The sequence below is a fragment of the Lepus europaeus genome, unplaced genomic scaffold, assembly GCF_033115175.1.
Source record: "Lepus europaeus isolate LE1 unplaced genomic scaffold, mLepTim1.pri SCAFFOLD_80, whole genome shotgun sequence".
NCBI lineage: Eukaryota > Metazoa > Chordata > Mammalia > Lagomorpha > Leporidae > Lepus > Lepus europaeus.
In genome coordinates this window covers 451034-472540 of record NW_026909609.1, presented here as the reverse complement: position 1 = coordinate 472540, position 21507 = coordinate 451034, and the positions used below count along the sequence as shown (strand labels likewise).

At 38.6% G+C, this 21507-nt stretch overlaps 1 protein-coding gene across 11 annotated transcripts in view; it reads right to left on the bottom strand.

Annotated features, from left to right (window-relative positions):
- LOC133755702 (zinc finger protein OZF-like) overlaps nucleotides 1-21507 on the bottom strand; it is a 53495-nt gene that overhangs the window by 18581 nt on the left and 13407 nt on the right. For 6 of the 11 annotated variants that reach the window (XR_009865463.1, XM_062185738.1, XM_062185737.1 and 3 more), the window contains 4 exons: nucleotides 7570-7676; nucleotides 7236-7328; nucleotides 5268-6256; nucleotides 4304-4423 (listed from right to left, as the gene is read on the bottom strand). Coding sequence is in view for 9 of the 11 variants with exons in the window: in XM_062185738.1 (XP_062041722.1) it covers nucleotides 4304-4423; nucleotides 5268-6189 (1042 nt within the window). In the remaining 2 variants the exon portion in view is untranslated. The remainder of the gene's footprint in view (nucleotides 1-4303; nucleotides 4424-5267; nucleotides 6257-7235; nucleotides 7329-7569; nucleotides 7677-21507) is intronic. The other 5 variants (XR_009865464.1, XM_062185742.1, XM_062185744.1 and 2 more) reach the window with 2 other exon arrangements.

The following is a 21507-nucleotide window of genomic DNA, read 5'->3' as shown; positions in this document are numbered from 1 at the left end:
AATGAACTATCAATGAATCTCAAGGATCTAGAAAAACTAGAGCAAACCAAACACAAAGCTAGTAAAAGAGAAACAATTAAAATTAGAGAAGGAATCAACAAAATTGAGTCCAAAACAGCATTACAAGAGATCAGCAAAATGAAGAGCTGGTTTTTTGAAAAATATAAGCAAAATTTACACACCATTGGCCAAACAAACCAAAAAAAGTAGAAAGAGACCCAAATAAATACAATTAGCAATGGAAAAGGGAATGTAACAACAGCCACCACAGAAATAAAAGAGTCATCATAAACTACTACAAAGGGTTGTATGCCAACTAACTGGGAAATCTAGCCGAAATGGCCTAGATTCCTGGACACACATACAACATACCTAAATTGAACCATGAAGACTTAGAAAACCTAAACAGATCCATAACTAAGATAGAAATTGAATCACTAATAAAGGCCCTCCCAACAAAGTAAAGCCCTGGACTGGATGGATTCATTGCTGAATTCTACCAGAAATTTAAAGAAGTACTAGAGGAAATCCTCCCAAATTCTTTCTATGAAGCCAGAATCACCTTAATTCCTAAACCTGAAAAAGATGCAGCAGAAAAAGAGAACTACAGACCAATTACCCTGATGAACATAGATGAAAAAATCCTCAATAAAATTCTAGCCAATAGAATCCAACAACACACCAGAAAGGTCATCCACCCAGAGAAAGTGGGATTTATCCCTGGTATTCAGGGATGGTTCAACATTCACAAATGTATCAATGCAATACATCACATCAACAAATTGCAGAAAAATCATATGATTATCTCAATAGATGTAGAGAAAGTATTTGATAGCATACAACACCCTTTCGTGATGAAAACTATAAACAAATTGGGTATAGAAGGAACATTCCTCAACACACTCAAGGCAATTTATGTCAAATCCACAGCCAGCATCAAATACAATGAGAAAAAGTTGGATGCATTCCCACTGAGATCCGGTACCAAAGAGGGATGCCCACACTCATCATGTCTATTCAATATAGTACTGGAAGTTTTAGCCATAGCCATTAATCAAGAAAAATAAATCAAAGGCATATAAATTGGGGAGGAAAAATCAAATTATTCCTATTTGCTGACAATATGACTTCTCTTAGGAGATTCAAAAATCTGCACTAAGAGATTATTGGAAATTATAGAAGATTTTGGTAAAGTAGCAAGATATAAAATCAGGGGTTGCCGCTGTTGCGCAGCGGGTTAATGACCTGGCCTGTGCCAATATCCCATATGGGCACCAATTTGAGTCCTGGTTCCTCCACTTCCAATACAGCTCTCTGCTATGGCCTGGGAAAGCAATAGAAGATGCTTCAAGTCGTTGGGCCCTTGCACACATGTGGGAGACCCAGAAGAAGCTCCCAGCTCCTAGCTTCAGATCAACACATCTCCAGCCATTGTGGCCAATTGGGAGTGAACCAGCAGATGGAAGACCTCTCTCTATCTGCCTGTCCTCTCTCTGTGTAACTCTTTCAAATAAATAAATAAATCTTTTAAAAATATATATAAAATCAAAACACAAAATACAACATCCTTTGTATATGTAGACAATGCCACAACTGAGAAAGAACTTCTAAGATCAATGCCATTCACTATATCTACTAAAAAAATTAAATAACTTAGAATAAACTTAATCAAGGTTGTCAAAGAAATATACAATGAGAATTACATTTTTTTTTTTTTTGGACAGGCAGAGTGGACAATGAGAGAGACAGAAAGAAAGGTCTTTCTTTGCCATTGGTTCACCCTCCAATGGCCACCACGGCTGGCATGCTGCAGCTGGCGCACCACACTGATCCGAAGGCAGGAGCCAGGTGCTTCTCCTGGCCTCCCATGGGGTGCAGGGCCCAAGCACTTGGGCCATCCTCCACTGCACTCCCGGGCCACAGCAGAGAGCTGGCCTGGAAGCAGGGCAACTGGGACAGAATTCAGCACCACGACTGGGACTAGAACCCAGTGTGCTAGCACCTCAGGTGGAGGATTAGTCTATTGAGCCGTGGCGCCAGCTGAGAATTACAAAATTTTAAAGGAAGAAATAGACGAAGATATAAAAACATGGAAAAATCTTCCATGTTCATGGATTGAAAGAATCATTTTCATCAAAATGCCCATTATTCCAAAAACAATTTATGGATTCAATATGATATCATTCAGAATACCAAAGAAACACTTTTCAGATATGAAAGAAATGATGCTGAAATTCATATGGAGACATAGGAGACCCTGAATGGCTAAAACAACCCTATATAACAAAAACAGAGCTGAGGGCCTCCCAATAGCAGATTTCAAGGCATGCTATGGGCAGTAATAATCAAAATATCAGGAAAGTGAAGAGGCAACTGACAGAATGGGAGAAAATATTTGCAAATTATTCAGCTCATAAAGGATTAATAACAAGAATCTACAAAGAGATCCAAGAATCTCTGCCACAACAAATCAAAATACCCACTTAAGAGAAGGGCTAAGGACATAAACAGATATTTTTCAAAAGAGGAAATCCATATGTTCAACAGATGAAAAAATTTTCAGGACCTCTAGCCATCAGGGAAATACAAATCAAAACCACAGTGAGGTTTCACCTCACCCCACTTAGAATTGCTTACATACAGAAATCAACTAACAAAAGATGCTGGTGAGAATGTGGGAAAAAAGGGACACTAACCCACTGTTGGTGGGAATGCAAACTGGTAAAGCCACTATGGAAGTCAGCTTGGAGATACCTGAATATAGCTCTACCACATGACCAATCCCTCACACTCTTCAAAATTTACCAAAGAGAAATTAAGTTGGCAAATAAAAGAGCTTACTGCACCTCAATGTTTATTGCAGCTCAATTCACAATAGCTAAGACATGGAATCAACCTAAATGCCCATCAACAGAAGACTGGATTATGAAAATACGGGATATGTACACTGGAATACTACACAGTGGCAAAAAAATAAATTCTGGATTATAGCTGTTCTTCCCCCCCATACCTGCATTCCCACCCCTCAAAAATCCCAACTCCTAGTCCCTATCCCATCCCACTCTTCATTAGAATTCATTTTTAATTTATATAGAGAAGATCAACTGTATACTAACCACAGGGACATTCTTAAGCCCCCTGGGGTGTCAAGTGAAGCCCCTCCCATCAGTCAATTCCTCTACATCTGCCGTGTTTACTGGAGATAAATCAACAGATTATCAGGTTGAGCTTATTTATGTGCTCTTTTCTTCCTCTTCCTGAGACCTCAAAATGACCCTTCTCCTACCCTTTAACCCCTATACATGCTGTATTAACCCCAGAACCACTGTTGGCCTAGATGAAGACACATAGTCCTTAAAGGTTACAGATAGAAACTTTTCATGTGGAGAGAAATCCAGGGTTTCCAGTTCCTGCTCCTAGTAGAAATGTGGTTCAAGCCTTCCGATCCAGCTATTAGTATTAAGTCCCATCCAGCTCAAGCCTGCCACCTTGTGCCTGTGGTTTCTCTTGTGACTTCAAACCTTGACACAGCACATGGACCAGTGTCCAATATCCTGATGGAAAATTAGTGTTAAACTCTGTTTAAGAGAAGCCATCAGCTTCCTCATGCCACAGTTACAGGAGAAACTCTACTCTGAAAGGGAGAGAAGCCTACCTGCACCCTCTAAAAATGCAGTCATTTTTAGCAGACACAAGAGATCCAATCATTTGCAATGTCCTGGAATAATCAGCTTCAACTGGGAATTGCTGAGAAGAAAGCTTTATTACTTGTGATAAGTAAAGGAGAAAATGGCAACATGTAGTTCCCTAAGGAATCTACTTCCCTCAGAAGCAGTTTTGCAGGACTCAGATAGCAAGGATTAGGGAGTGCCAGTGTACAGAAAAGTGGTGAGGAGTGCTCTGCAATGTAACCTATATTCAGAATGGAGGAAAAGAGAAGCAGAAGGGCCCTTCTTATTTAAGCCAAACGTAGTTTCATACACTGTGTGTTGAAAGCTCTGGCTCAGAAATACAGCAGCTTTCCTTGGTTAACTGATGCTCTGTTCCCAGTGATTACCATGGCAGCAAGACCAGCCTCCATGGAATATTGTATGAGAAATGAAGTCTAGGCCGGCGCCATGGCTCAACAGGCTAATCCTCCGCCTAGCGGTGCCGGCACAGCGGGTTCAAGTCCCAGTTGGGGTGCTGGATTCTGTCCCAGTTGCCCCTCTTCCAGGCCAGCTCTCTGCTATGGCATGGGAAGGCAGTGGAGGATGGCCCAAGTGCTTGGGCCCTGCACCCCATGGGAGACCAGGATAATCACCTGCCTCCTGCCTTTGGATCAGTGTGGTGCACCAGCTGCAGCATGCCAGCCGTGGTGGCCATTGGAGGGTGAACCAATGGCAAAGGAAGACCTTTCTCTCTCTCTCTCTGTCCACTCTGCCTGTCAAAAAAAAAAATAAATAAATAAGAAAGAAATGAAGTCTAAAGAGTAAACTCTTTCAGAATATCCATCCCTTTTCCTACATTCCATACCAATGTCTATATTACACACTCTAGGGTACAATGAATGCATTGTGCAATATCAAAAAATGAGTAAGATAACTAAATTCTTCATTTTTCTTTATTTATTACTTATTTATTTGATAGGCAGTTATAAAGAGAGACAGGGGTGGGGAGAAGGAAATACTGGTGCTACAGATGTGTGCTTGCCACAACACCAGCTCCTAAATTTTTTTGAGGAGTTTCACACTTAAGCTCTTTTGTGAGAGCAAGGCCTTTATAAGGGCTATTATGGAAAATTACAAATTAAAACTTACACAGCACATCTTAGCAAAGTTATGGAACAAAACTAAGAGTAATCTCCTTTCTCAAAATTATGACAGAACCACTACAAACCTAGAAAACAGACATTAAGGATAAGTCTACTAGGGATGGACATTTGGTATATCATATAATATGTTCTTTGGATTCACCATATTCCGTATTGCAGTAGCCGTGGTTGGATTCTATTGCAGCAATCACATTCACCATCCTGATACTCTGCGATTCATCAGATTATGGCTCAAGTGACTGGATGCCTACCACCTATGTGGGAGAACTAGCTTGAGTTCCTGACTTCAGGCTTTGACCTGGTTTAGCCCTGGCTACCATATGAATTGTAATTCAGTCATTACAGTCATTACATTCATAAGGATACTCCTCTATGTGAATTCTCTGATGAGGTCTGAGGTTTGATTTCTGGCCAAAGGCTTTTCCACAATCCTTACATTCAAAAAGTTTCTCACCTGTGTGAATTCTCTGATGATCAATGAGTTGTGACTTCTGTACAAAGGCTTTTCCAAAGTCATTACATTCATAAGGTTTCTCCCCTGTGTGAATTCTATGATGTTTCATGAGGTCCGACTTAGCTGCAAAGGCTTTTCCACAGTCACTACATTCATAAGGTTTCTCCCCTGTGTGAATTCTCTGATGATTAATGAGTTGTGACTTTTGGACAAAGGCTTTTCCACATTCATTACATTCATAAGGTTTCTCACCTGTGTGAATTCTCTGATGATTAATGAGTTGTGACTTTTGGACAAAGGCTTTTCCACATTCATTACATTCATAAGGTTTCTCACCTGTGTGAATTATGTGATGTTTGATAAGGTCTGACTTGTGGCCAAAGGCTTTTCCACAGTCATTACATTCATAAGGTTTCTCCCCTGTGTGAATTCTCTGACGATCGGTGAGTTGTGACTTCTGGCCAAAGGCTTTTCCACAATCATTACATTCATAAGGTTTCTCACCTGTGTGAATTCTCTGGTGTTTGGTGAGCTGTGATTTATGGCCAAAGGCTTTTCCACAGTCACTACATTCATAAGGTTTCTCCCCTGTGTGAATTCTCTGACATTTGATGAGGTCTGACTTAGCTGCAAAGCCTTTTCCACAGTCATTACATTCATAAGGTTTCTCCCCTGTGTGAATTCTCTGATGTTTGATGAGGTCTGATTTGTGGCCAAAGGCTTTTCCACAGTCATCACATTTATGAGGTTTAACCTCTGTGTGAATTTTCTGATGTATGATGAGGTATGATTTCTGGAAAGCAGCTTTTCCATGCTCACTATTTCTCTTTTCAATAATCAGTTTTGGAATATGGCTTGAACTTAAATTAAACATTTTTCTTAATTCAGCTTTCTTGGGAGTTGATGTCTTATTATTTTTCATTACATTCTGATTCAGATTTTTGTCCTTTCCTGGTCGATCCTAGACAGGTCACCCCTTTTCATGGAAACTGTAAGATTAATAATAATAATAAAAAAAAACCATGTCAATGAATCACATATAACTGTTTCTTCTAGCATATTCATGTAAAGGAAATGAAGTTACTAGTTATCCAAGCAGTATAAGATTTTTACAATATCAGTTCAAGATACTAATTCATGACAATTATATTGTTTTTACACTCTAATACATGGATATTTTAATTTGATCCAATATATAACCCAAAGTTCATCACAATCTTGTTTACTAACTTAATTTTTTTCAAGTATGGCAGAATGGGTTTTGTGGCAACATGTGTTAATCACATCATAGAGGCTTACTCCTGACCATCTTGTGCCGTTTAGTTACTTATTTACTCACTTGAGAATCAGAGAGACAGAGAATGAGACACAGAGAGAATGAAACAGGGGGTTGTCAGCCTCTGGCTCACTTCTCAAATGTTTCCAACAACCTATCATTTTCTTATTTATCTGAGTCACAGAGAGAAAAAAAATTAAAAGAAGAGACAAAGAAAGAGAAAGCATTTACTGGTTCAGTCCTGAGATGCTAAAATAGCAAGTTTCCTGCCCGGGAAAACATGATTGGAACTCAATCTGAGTGATGAGTAAGTAACAAATTTCTATAAGTAACAAATTACCCAGTTAATGAGCACCAAAGGAATTAATAACTTGATGAAGGAAAAGTTATGAAAGGGTATAGAAGGACAAATTAGCATTTGAGGAATGTATCTAAATCAGAAAAGTGCATTAGTAACATCAGAAGAGGATTGGAAGGGTTTTGTCTTTTTGAAATCAAAGAACATCTTCACTCAAGAACAAAAGAGTTGGAGAAACACTGTTACCCCTAGATACTCTGTGTCTGAGTGTCTGTTGCACAAAACCAGCTGTCATCAGGAGCAAGACTTGGTAATAAATCATGGAAAGAGCACCAGTCAAGACCTGTTACACTCTTTCTGCCTTGGCCCCCCTGCCCATTATGTGCAAACTGACCTGGAAGGCTCTGATTTAGACATTCTTCCATCATCCATGGCTCTGCACCTTGCTCCAACTTGAAGATCAAGTCAGGTTTGCTAATGCATTGTCCTATTAATGGAAACAATGTAAGACTTTGTGAAATCTATCTTGGGTTAACTACAGGAGTACAGCTTGGTCTAGGAGCTATGCAGCAGATGTTCCAATATGAATCCTTTCCTTGATGACAGGTATTCAGATTATTCATGTACTTAAATTTATACCTGCCCATTATTAAATTTTATGAAGTGTTCACTTATTTGTCAAATAGCAAGAAAATATTGCCATTCAGCTTGTGATGGATGTCACTCACCCAAGGAGACCAGACTGCTGTAAGTTTCTAGCATTCTGAGCTTTGTTCATATTCTGCCATTCTTCCCAGGTGAAGTACACAGCTAGGTCTTCAAATGTTATCATCACCTGTGATCGAACACTTTTGGTCAACATATCAATTCTGTCACATAACAACACTGACAGTTGTGTATTTTCTATATGGGTATGAAGGAGGAATTAAGGATATGATTTCTTTTATTTATTTATTTTTTAAGTCAGAGTTATACAGAGAGAGAAGAAGAGGCAGAGAGAGAGAGAGGGAGAGGTCTTCCATCTGCTGGTTCACTCCTCAGATGACCACAATGGCCAGAGCTGCACTGATCCAAACCCAGAAGCAAGGAGTTTCTTCTGAGTCTCCCACAAGGGTACAGGGGCCCAAGCACTTGGGCCATCTTCTACAGCTTTCCCAGGCCATAGCAAAGAGATGGATCAGAAGTGGAACCACTGTATCTCATACCAACATCCATTTGGGATGCTAACACTGCAGGTGGCAGCTTTACACTCTATACCACAGCACCGGCCCCAAGGATCTGGTTTATTTTTAGACTTATTTAGCACTGGGCAGCCACACAAAAGCATTCAACAGGGAGTCAAACTATGTTCTAAAGGCTGTAAAAAATACCCATACTGCAAGGAAACCGAGTTTCAGGTCACAAATGGCCAGAATCTGTCAAGGGAGACTGCAGGACAGGCTGAAAGAGGGACAATATTGACCCATAAAGGAGCAATGTTAAGGAGAAGAATGTAGAAGTGTTCAGTGGGGGGGGGGGAGAGCCAAAATGGCGGATATGAGGACGTGCACCAATAGTCTGGGAAAATATAGTTTAATAAAAGTGGAATTACTGTAGCCTCAGAAAAAGACTCAAGAAAAAAACTGCAGAGGAAATGCTTCTGGATCTAGTGGATGTATGTTACACAGAGGACCTACAGGGAGCCCATCGCGTGGAAGCCCAGCCGCGGGAGTCGAGCTGCAGAATCTCGCCAGTGCGGGAACGGGAGGTAAGACAAAAACCTCAGAAACCCGAGACATTGGCGAGGAAAGGCAGAGGCCTGAGGCCCCACTGGGCAAAGATCACCAGGCTGACTGGAGGAGAAAGAAAAAAAAAAGAATAAATCAGGGGAACCAGCATGGACACTAGCCTCTCTCTCCACTCACCTTACAAAGCCAAGCAAAACAAAGAGCAGGAGCCATTTTACATATGTAAAGCGGCAACCACGAGTAGCCAGGCAGAAAAAACTCGACTCTGGTCGGGAGAAATAACAGGAGGTTAGAATCTAGTGAAAACAGGTGAAGCTAACAATCTGAGACTGTGAAAATCCGAGGGAGGTGAACGAACTCACCTAGTACACAAACTCAGTAACCTTGGGATTGTGGCAAAACTTGAGAACACATTGAGGGCTGCATAAACTCTTTGTGTGGTCCCAGGGGTAGATCAAATGAATACTCACAGAGGCAGGATTTCAACTACCCTCAATTCCACTCAGCTGTGCGGAATTACTTCCCAACTGAGTCAAAAAAAAAAAAAAAAAAAAGAGATCCAGCAAGGAGCAAGGGAGAGAACAATCTGGGTGAGTCACTTTTTGCACAGCCTTAAACCTGAAGAATCAAGCAGAGCTCTCTGGCCACACCCATCACAGCCTCTAAGGATCCATCAAAGCAGACAGCCCACTTAGAGGCATAGTAGAACAAGAAAAAAACACCACAGCGCAAAAAAAAAAAAAAAAAAAAAAAAAAAAAAAAAAAAAAAAAAAAAAAAACCACAAACCACAAATTATCTCTAACATGCCAAACAACAAACGCAGAAACTGAGGTAACAAGAGCAAGGAAGACACTATGATGCCCCCAAATGAACAAGACACCCCAATTCAAGATTATGAAGATGAAGAGATAGAGGAAATGCAAGAATCAGATCTCAAAAAATTGATAAGAACATTAAGAAGTTCTCAAAAACAAAATCTTGAACTACAGAAATCCTTAATGGACAAGATAGAAAACATGTTGCACGAAAATGAAACATTAAGGAGGAATCAAAATGAAATGAAACAACTAGTAGAACATGAAACTGTGATAGTGGTAAGAAACCATAATGAAATGAAGAACTCAATAGATCAAATGACAAACACATTAGAGAGCCTTAAAAACAGAATGGGTGAAGCAGAAGAGAGAATATCGGAATTAGAAGACAGAGAACAGGAGAGGAAACAGTCAAATCAAAGAAAAGAAGAGGAAATCAGAAATCTAAAAAATACTGTCAGGAATCTACAGGATACTATTAAAAAACCCAACATTCGGGTTCTAGGAGTTCCTGAAGGCATGGAGAGGGAGAAAGGATTAGAAGGCCTTTTTAGTGAGATAGTAGCAGAAAATTTCCCAGGTTTGGAGAAGGACAGAGACATCCTAGTACAGGAAGCTCATAGAACCCCTAATAAACATGACCAAAAGAGATCCTCACCACGACACGTTGTAATTAAACTCACCACAGTGAAACATAAAGAAAAGATCCTAAAATGTGCAAGAGAGAAACACCAGATTACTCTCAGAGGATCTCCAATTAGACTCACAGCTGACTTCTCATCAGAAACCCTACAAGCTAGGAGAGAATGGTGAGATATAGCCCAGGTACTAAGAGAAAAAAACTGCTAGCCCAGAATATTATATCCTGCAAAGCTCTCATTTGTGAATGAAGGTGAAATAAAGGCCTTTCACAGCAAACAGAAACTGAAAGAATTTGTCGCCACTCGTCCTGCCCTGCAAAAGATGCTTAAAGATGTGTTACATACAGAAACACAGAAACACAGTCACCAATATGAAAGAAGGTAAAGGAAGGAAACCTCACAGCAAAAGATCACAGGAATCTCAAACCATATATTAGAAAATATCTTTGGCAAATGACAGGGCAAAGTTACTCCTTCTCAATAGTCACATTGAATGTTAATGGCCTGAACTGTCCAGTTAAAAGACGCCAATTGGCTGATTGGGTTAAGGAACAAAACCCATCTTTTTGCTGCTTACAAGAAACTCATCTTTCCAACAATGATGCATACAGACTGAAAGTGAAAGGCTGGAAAAAGATATACCATGCCAACAGAAATGAAAAAAGAGCGGGCGTAGCCATCTTAATATCAGACAACATAAACTTTACCACAAAAACTGTTAGGAGAGACAAAGAGGGGCACTATATAATGATTAAGGGATCCATTCAACAGGAAGATATAATGATTATCAATGTATATGCACCTAATTACAGGGCACCAGTTTATTTAAAAGACTTGTTAAGGGAATGAAAGGGAGACTTAGACCCCAATATAACAGTTCTGGGGGACTTCAATACTCCACTCTCAGAGATAGATCAACAGGACAGAAGATCAACAAGGAGACAGTAGATTTAAATGACACTATTGCCCAGATGGATCTAACAGATATCTACAGAACTTTTCATCCTACACATAAAGAATTTACATTCTTCTCAGCAGTACATGGAACCTTCTCTAGGACTGACCACATACTAGGCCATAAAGCAAGTCTCAGCAAATTCAAAAGAATTAGAATCATACCATGCAGCTTCTCAGACCACAAAGGAATGAAATTGGAAATTAGCAACTCAGGAATCCCTAGAGCACGTGCAAACACATGGAGATTGAACAACATGCTCCTGAATGAACAATGGGTCATAGAAGAAATGAAAAGAGAAATCAAAAATTTTCTGGAAGTAAATGAGGATAACAGTACAGCATACCAAAACCTATGGGATACAACAAAAGCAGTGTTAAGAGGAAAGTTTATATCAATAGGTGCCTACATCAACAAATTGGAGAGGCACCAAATAGATGAGCTTTCAAGTCATCTCAAGGATCTAGAAAATCTGCAGCAAACCAAACCCAAAGCCAGTAGGAGAAGAGAAATAATTAAAATCAAAGAAGAAATCAACAGGATTGAATCCAAAAAAAAAAACATTACAGAAAATCAGCCAAACGAGGAGCTGGTTTTTTGAAAAAATAAACAAAATTGACACCCCATTGGCCCAACTAACTAAAAAAGAAGAGAAAAGACCCAAATCAATAAGATCGGAGATGAAAATGGAAACATAACAACAGACACCACAGAAATAAAAAGAATCATCAGAAATTACTACAAGGACTTGTATGCCAGCAAACAGGGAAATCTATCAGAAATGGACAGATTCTTGGACACATACAACCTACCTAAATTGAGCCAGGAAGACATAGAAAACCTAAGATGGTTCAATATTCGCAAAACAATCAATGTGATACACCACATTAACAGACTGCAGAAGAAAAACCGTATGATTCTCTCAGTAGATGCAGAGAAAGCATTTGATAAAATACAACACCCTTTCATGATGAAAACTCTAAGCAAACTGGGTATGGAAGGAACGTTCCTCAATACAATCAAAGCAATATATGAAAAACCCACGGCCAACATCCTGTTGAATGGGGAAAAGTTGGAAGCATTTCCGCTGAGATCTGGTACCAGACAGGGATGCCCACTCTCACCACTGCTCTTCAATATAGTTCTTGACGTTCTAGCCAGAGCTATTAGGCAAGAAAAAGAAATTAAAGGGATACAAATTGGGAAGGAAGAACTCAAACTATCCCTCTTTACAGATGATAGGATTCTTTATTTAGGGGACCCAAAGAACTCTACTAAGAGACTATTGGAACTCATAGAAGAATTTGGCAAAGTAGCAGGATATAAAATCAATGCACAAAAATCAACAGCCTTTGTGTACACAGGCAATGCCACGGCGGAGGAAGAACTTCTAAGATCAATCCCATTCACAATAGCTACAAAAACAATCAAATACCTTGGAATAAACTTAACCAAGGACGTTAAAGATCTCTATGATGAAAACTACAAAACCTTAAAGAAAGAAATAGAAGAGGATACCAAAAAATGGAGAAATCTTCCATGCTCATGGATTGGAAGAATCAATATCATCAAAATGTCTATTCTCCCAAAAGCAATTTATACATTCAATGCAATACCAATCAAGATACCGAAGACATTATTCTCTGGAAAAAATGATGCAGAAATTCATATGGAGACACAGAAGATCTCGAATAGCCAAAGCAATCTTGTACAACAAAAACAAAGCCAGAGGCATCACAATACCAGATTTCAGGACATACTACAGGGCAGTTTTTATCAAAACAGCATGGCACTGGTACAGAAACAGATGGATAGACCAATGGAACAGAATAGAAACACCAGAAATCAATCCAAACATCTACAGCCAACTTATATTTGATCAAAGATCCAAAACCAATCCCTGGAGTAAGGACAGTCTATTCAATAAATGGTGCTGGGAAAACTGGATTTCCACGTGCAGAAGCTTGAGGCAAGACCCCTACCTTTCACCTTACACAAAAATTCACTCAACATGGATTAAAGACTTAAATCTATGACCCGAAACCATCAAATTATTAGAGAGCATTGGAGAAACCCTGCAAGATATAGGTACAGGCAAAGACTTCTTGGAAAAGACCCCAGAAGCACAGGCAGTCAAAACCAAAATTAACATTTGGGATTGCATCAAATTGAGAAGTTTCTGTACTTCAAAAGAAACAGTCAGGAAAGTGAAGAGGCAACCGACATAATGGGAAAAAATATTTGCAAACTATACTACAGATAAAGGGTTGATAACCAGAATCTACAAAGAGATCAAGAAACTCCACAACAACAGAACAAACAACCCACTTAAGAGATGGGTCAAGGACCAAAGAGGAAATCCAAATGGCCAACAGACACATGAAAAAATGTTCAAGATCACTAGCAATCAGAGAAATGCAAATCAAAACCACAATGAGGTTTCACCTCACCCCAGTGAGAATGGCGCACATTCAGGAATCTACCAACAATAGATGCCGGAGAGGATGTGGGGAAAAAGGGACACTAACTCATTGTTGGTGGGAATGCAAACTGGTTAAGCCACTATGGAAGTCAGTCTGGAGATTCCTCAGAAACCTGAACATAACCCTACCATATAACCCAGCCATCCCACTCCTTGGAATTTACCCAAAGGAACTTAATTTGGCCAATAAAAAAGCCATCTGCACCTTAATGTTTATTGCAGCTCAATTCACAATAGCTAAGACCTGGAACTAACCCAAATGCCCATCAACAGTAGACTGGATAAAGAAATTATGGGACATGTACTCCATAGAATACTATACAGCAGTAAGAAACAATGAAACCCAGTCATTTGCAACAAGATGGAGGAATCTGGAAAACATCATGCTGAGTGAATTAAGCCAGTCCCAAAGAGACAAATATCATTTGTTTTCCCTGATCGGTGACAACTGAGCACCAAAGGGGAAACCTGTTGAAGTGAAATGGACACTATAAGAAACAATGACCTGATCAGCTCTTGTCCTGACTCTAGATGCACAATGTAATATTTTATCCTTTTTAGTATTTGTTGTTGTTGTTGTTCTAGTACTAGTGGTTGAACTCTGTAATTAACACACAATTATTCTTAGGTATTTAAATTGTAACTGAAAAGTGATCCCTGTTAAATATAAGAATGGAAAAAGAGAGGGAGGAGATGTACAATTTGGGACATGCTCAATCGGACTTCCCCCAAATGGTGGAGTTAGAAATGTGCCAGGGCATTCCAATACAATCCCATCAAGGTGGCATGTACCAATGCCATCTCACTAGTCCAAGTGATCAATTTCAGTTCACAATTGATGGCTCTGATAGGTCTAAGAGTCAAAGGGATCACACAAACAAGACAAGTGTCTGCTAATACTAGCTGATAGAATCAAAAAGGGAGAGAAGGATCCAACATGGGAAGCGGGATACACAGCAGACTCATAGAATGGAAGATGTCCTAAACAACACTCTGGCCTCAGAATCAGCCCTTAAGGCATTCAGATCTGGCTGAAGAGCCCATGAGAGTATTGTAGGCATGGAAAGCCAAGACACCATGAAAAAGAAAAAAAAAGAAGACCTAAATGAAAGATCTCTGCGAGTGAGATCCCAGTGGAAAGAACGGGGCCATCAAAGATGGAGGTACTTTTCTCCAAAGGGAGGAGAGAACTTCCACCCTATTGGAATAAGATCAAAGTCGGCAAACTCTAAAGGCTTCCATAGCCTTGGCAACTCATGACTAGAGCCTAGGGAGATTACTGACGCCATAAACAAGAGTGTCAAATTGTTAAGTCAGCAACAGGAGTCACTGTGTACTTACATCTCATGTTGGATCTGTCCTGAATGTGTCGTCTAATGTGCAGTGATGCTATAACTAGTACTGAAACAGTATTTTTACACTTTGTGTTTCTGTTTGGGTGCAAACTGATGAAATCCTTACTAATTACATACTGAATCGATCTTCTGTATATAAAGATAATTGGAAATGGAAAAAAAAAAAAACACCCTGGTGTTAAATTGGAAATGGCATAGAAAATTAATTAATTTAAAAAAAATATTATGTAGGATCTCTGTCTTTAATGTGCTGTACACTGTTATTTAATGCTATTACTAGTACTCCAACAGTATTTTTCACTTTGTGTTGCTATATTGGGGCAAACTGTTGAAATCTTTACTTAATATATACTAAACTGATCTTCTGTATAGAAAAAGAATTGAAAATGAATTTTGATGTGAATGGAAGGGTTGAAGGGAGCAAGAAGGGGGGGGGGTTGTGGGTGGGAGGGAAGTTATGGGAGGGGGGAAGCCATTGTAATCCATAAGCTGTACTTTGGAAATTTATATTCATTAAATAAAAGTTTAATAAATGACAAAAAGAAGTGTTCAGCAGGCAAGACTAGAAACCTTACGTGAAGCTATGAGGGGAATGAACAATGCTGACAACCCATATGTCTGCCAGTTTGTGCATTAGTTGCTCCACTTCTGAGCCAGCTCCCTGCTACTGCTTCTGGGAAAGCAGCAAAAGATGGCACAAGTGTGTGCACCTCTGCCACCCACAGGGCAGACTCAGATGCAGCTCTTAAGATTCAGCCTGGCTCACCCCTGGCCATAGTGGCCATTTTGGGGAGAGAATCAATGGATGGAAGATCTCATAACTATTTATTTCAAATACATAAATAAATCTTCTTTAAAAGTTACTTATTTGACACCAGTGCCGTGGCTCAATAGGCTAATCCTCCACCTAGCGGCGCCAGCACACCAGGTTCTAGTCCTGGTCGGGGCACCGGATTCTGTCCCGGTTGCCCCTCTTCCAGGCCAGCTCTCTGCTATAGCCTAGGAGTGCAGAGGAGGATGGCCCAAGTGCTTGGGCCCTGCACACCATGGGAGACCAGGATAATCACCTGGCTCCTGCCTTCAGATCAGCACGGTGTGCCAGCCGCAGCACACCAGCTGTGGTGGCCATTGGAGGGTGAACCAATGGCAAAAGGAAGACCTTTCTCTCTGTCTCTCTCTGTCCACTCTGCCTGTCAAAAAAAAAAAAAAGTTACTTATTTGAAAGGCAGAGTTCAAGAGACACAGAGAGAGAAATAGAGATCATTCATGTGCTTGTTCATGGCCCAAATAGCTGCCATGTGGAGCTAGGCTAATGTGAAGCCTGCAGCCAGGGGTTTCTTCTTGATCTCCTACATGGGTGCATAAGCTAAAGGATTTGGGACATATTTTCCCAGACACATTACCATGGAGCTGGATTGGAAATGATGTAGCTGGGACATGAACCACTGCCCACATGGGATGCTGCCACCACAGGTAGAGGCTTTAACTGCAGCACCACAGCACTGGTCCCAATAAATCTTTTTAAAAGTCTAGATAAATCAATGAAAGGTATTAAAATCAGTCAAAATAAATTCTATAGGTGCTATCCTTAGTTCTCTCTGTGTCTTCTTCATTCTAGGGGCTCACATGCATTTTAAATTACCTGGAACATAGGTGAAGTCCATTAGTTCTCAAGGCCCACCATAAAAGGGACTTTGTACCAGATGGGTTCTATATCCTTGAACTACAAGGGTAGTATCATAGCATTAATGCTTCAAACTGATTCAGCTCCCTGCTAATGTGTTTAGGGAGGCAGCATAGAATGGCCCAAATGCTTGGACCACTGAACCCCTGTGAGAGATATGAAAGAAGCTCCAGTCTCCTGACTTTAGGTCTCCTTGATGAGACCAGCATTACCTCCATTCCAAAACCAGAAGAAAAATATACAATACAGAAAGATAAATACAGAACAATACCACTGATGAACACAAATGCAAAAATCCTCTTCAAAGTTCTTGCCTATTGAATCCAGCAACACATAAGAAAGATCATTCACACAGACCAAGAAGGACTTATCACTGGTATAAGGGAATAGCTCAATATAAGCAAAACAATAAATGTGATGCATCACATTAACAAACTGAATGAAAACCATATAATGATTTCAATAGAGGCATAAAAAGCATTTTATAAAACACAAAATGCTTTCATTATAAGAACTGTAAACATATTGGGTGTAGAAAGAACATTCCTTAACAAAATCAAGGCCATATATGGCAAATCTTCAACAGTATCATATTGAATGAGAAAAGTTGGAAGCATCTCCACTGAAAACTGGAACCAGATGAAGTTGCTCACTCTCACCACTGCTATTCAATACAATTCTGAAAGTTTTAACCAGAGCCAAAAAAAAAAAAAAAAAAAGGAAATCAAAGAAACACAAATTAGAATGGAGAAACTAAAATTATCCCTGTTTGCAGATAACATGATCTTATATATAGGGAAACCAAAAGACTCCACAAAGAGATTATTAGAATACATGCATAAATTAAAAAAGAATAAACAAAATTGAAACCAATAAAAGAAAAAAAAATCAGTGAAATGAGAAGTTGATTTTTTTAAATCAAATAAAATTGATACATCATTGGTGCAACTAACACAGAGAGCCAAATCAATAAAATCAGAGATGAAAAAGTAAATGTAACAATAATTATAAAAAGAATCATCAGAAATTATTACAAAGAGTATATGCCAACAAACTAGGAAGCCTAGAAGAAATGGGTAGGGCCCTAGAAAAATACAATCTACCAAAATTAGTCATGAAGATACAGAAAATCTAAATGGACCAGTAACCAAGATGGAGACTGAATTAGTAATAAAGACCCTCCTAACAAAGAAAAGCCCAGGGCCAGACGGCTTCGCTGCTGAATTCTACCAAACATTTAAAGAAGACTTGAAACTCATAAGAGTGGTGAAGTGGCAGGATATAAAGGTAACACAGAAATTCAATACATAGACAATGCCATGCACGAGAAAGAACTTGTAAGATCAGTACCATTCACAATAGCTCCAAAGAAAATCAAATACCTTGGAATAAATTTAACCAACCAGGTGAAAGATCTCTACAATGAAAATTGCAAAACATTAAAGAAATAGAAGAAGCCATAAAAAATAAACTTCATGCTAGAAAAAGAAGACCTGAAATCAGATTTTTCTGATTCATCACAAATAAAAGTATTAGTCTTCACTCATGTCTGACCACTTAGTTTTATATTTACTTATTTTATAATTACATTCTTTAAAAAAACAGATAAATTTTATGTCACCATTCCTAACAAGGCCATCCAGAATCATTCTTTTAGAACCACCTTCTACTACTCTATTAATTTCTAATGAATTAATATTCTTTAAAAGATGCAATGTATCCTAGGGAAGGGAAGTCATATTTTACATGGATTTTAGTTATGTGTAAATATCACCACTCTCAACAACAGAACATTGCTGTTCATCCTGAAGCAAATTTGAAAGTGGGCATTTGACCAAGTTTTTAAGATGCTGCTATGGACATTCACATTCCACAATGCACAGATTTGAGTGCCAACTCCACTCCTGATTCAATTCCAGTTTCCTGTGAAAGCACACCCTGAAGAACACAATCTGGGAATCAAGGGATCAAGTAGGTGGGATCTTTAGAGACATGTTGGAGATTGGGGTATATTTATTTTTTTAAATAAAATTACTTATTTGAAAGAGAGAGAGAATCTTCCCTATCCCCAAGTCTACTAGTCTAAAGTTACTAAAAATGTGATGTTTCTGTAGATATGCTTATTGTGAATATGACATATAATGGAAGATGGGATCTATGTGTTATCTTACCAAAGAGCTTCCATCATTCACGTAAGACAAGACCCTACCTCTCAGTCACATTCACCCAGAACATATTACTGGCAACAGATAACTGGAGAGAGAGCAAATAAGGATGGATTGCCCCCAAATGGGCAGCAGACAGGAGAGGGGTGCTGGTGTTTCCATTTCACTGTGTCAAGATACGGGAGAAGTAAGCAGACCTGTGTTCAGAGAGCACCAAGTCTCTTGTTCTTATTGAATCTTACATTTTCTGTGGTATTTCTTTGCTTCTTATACATCTTTGGGACTTTACTAGCTTCTTGTTTAGATTTTAAGTAATTCTCATAAATTTTACTAACAAGTGTCCCTACTGCCTACATTCTATGAATCATTCAATTTTAATGCTTATATGCTTAGCTAATTATTAATTATGTTTGTAATAACAGTATACTAATGACAAATTAGCTGAATTAGTTAATGACAATCAAATGTCAGTCTTAAAACTGATTCATGTTATTATTTAGTTGTTTTGGAGACTATGAAGATGTTGACTACATGTATCACTAAAATGTAATTTTTAAAAATCCTGTAATAGGCAACTCCATGTTCACTAAACTAGTAAAATCCAATGCATGTGTTAAAAAACATGCATAGTGATAAATTTAGAAAAGCTGTTAAGTAGTATGAGCGGCTGCCAAAGAGCTGAAAAACCCACAATGACTATGTCATTAATTTAGAATATAATGTTGAGAAAATCAAAAGTATTTGTTAAAATTTCTGCTACAATGCACTAGATTTATGATTTTTAGAATGTATCTTTCCTATGTGTACTATAGTCCTGTGCAAGTTTTTCATACCAGAAATTATAAAATGTGAACGGTTTTCTCTTTTATTTTTTAAAGATTTTTTTTTTTTACTTATTTGAGATGCACAGTTACAGACACAGAAATGAAGAGACAGAGAACAGAGGTCTTCTACCCACTGATTCACTCCCCAAATGGCCACAACAGCTGGAGGTGGGCTGATCTGAAGCCGGGAGCTAGGAGGTTCCTCTGGGTCTCCCACATGGATGCAGGAGCCCAGGCACTTGGGCCATATTCCACTTATTTCCCAGACCATTAGCAAAGAGCTGGATCAGAAGTGCAATGGCAGGGACATGAACTGGCACCCATATGTGACACCAGTGCTACAGGTGGAGGCTTAACTTAGGTCACAGCATTGGCCTAGGAAAAGGTTTTAGGAAGACATCCTTCATGTAGACTAGTGTGTAACAATGCAAGATAGATTTAGGTTTTATGTCCCACACATCATTATTTATTCTTTAACAACTATAAACACTGAATATTATATATATATATATATATATATATATATATATATATATGTGTGTGTGTGTGTGTGTATGTATATATTATGGAACTGTAGATTTTGTTGTCATTCCTTCTAATTTGCTTTTTAATGTCTGCCAATAAGATAATCTTATGGATTATTGTATTGATGCTACCTGCACACAGCCATCAGGCATTTCCTCTGTAGTATGTGTTCATGTATACAAGTATTTTTGTGTTTGTATATGTACATGCAAGTACAACTTTTGATGAGATAGTATTGAAAGTAATACTATGAGAAATCCTAACACCCACTTCAAATTCTCTGTCCCCTCCAGAGATGGCTGTCTATGAAGCAGAACATAGGGCCCTTTTATGGTCATGAACTGAAATGTGCCTCCCTAAAAACTCATACCTTGAAGTGCTAATAACTAATGCAACATCATACACAATATCATATGTGTGAAGCCCATCGGGAGCATGGCATATGGAAAAATCAAGCCTCTTGTGAAATTGATCTTACATTTGCAATCTCCACAGCACTGAGAAGTAATTTTCCTTGACTTAAATCATATCCTCTGTGGTAGTTTATTAGTAAATCAATACATCCTCATTGCTTCCACCATGTCCTGCAGTCACATAGGTCTAATTATCAGAGAAATGTAGAAACTAAAATATAGAAACTACAAACTACAACTTCAAATGGCCAAAAATTCTAGAAACCCAAGAAAGAAATCAGATAAACAACTATTATCCTTCTCAAAGACCCAGAAAAAAACAAGAATGAGTCAAATCCAAGGGCAGTAGAGAAAAGTGAATAATAATTATCACAGCAGAAGTAAACAAGGAAGAATCTTAAGCATATTAAAACTGATAAAAGTGAAGAGCTGATTCTTTGAAAAGAAAAAATAATTCTCTAGCTAGACTAACAAAAATAGGAAATGATTCAAATGAATGAAATCAGAGAAGAACAGTATCTAGTCTAACAGGAAAATAAGAATTCAAATTTATATTTCTGGTTGTAGATAACAGGTCTATTAGGAGAATGGAGAACTGGAACTGATAAATGAATTCAGTACAACTGGCAATACAATATAAAAACAAAATCAGTAGGACTTTTGTAGATAATAGTGAACTCACTGGGAAAAATTATAAGAATATATTTACAATTGTGACAAGAACATGAAATATCTTACAATAAATTCAACTAAGGATTTGAAAGCCTCGTACAACAAAATCACAAAGCAATGATGAAAGAAATTAAATATGTAACAGTTGGAAAGATGTCTCACATTCCAATACTGAAAAAACTTGTATCTTTGAAATTTTTATACTGTCCAATATAATGTACAAATTTGATGCAATTATAATCAAAGCATCAATGACATCATCAAAGCATCAATGAAATCCTTCACAGAGGGCTTAGCACTTTGGCACAATATGTTAAGCTGCCACTTGCAATGCCAGTATCCCATTCAGAACAAGTGTTCAAGTCCTGACAGCTATGCTTTTGATCCAACACCCTGTTAATGTGCTT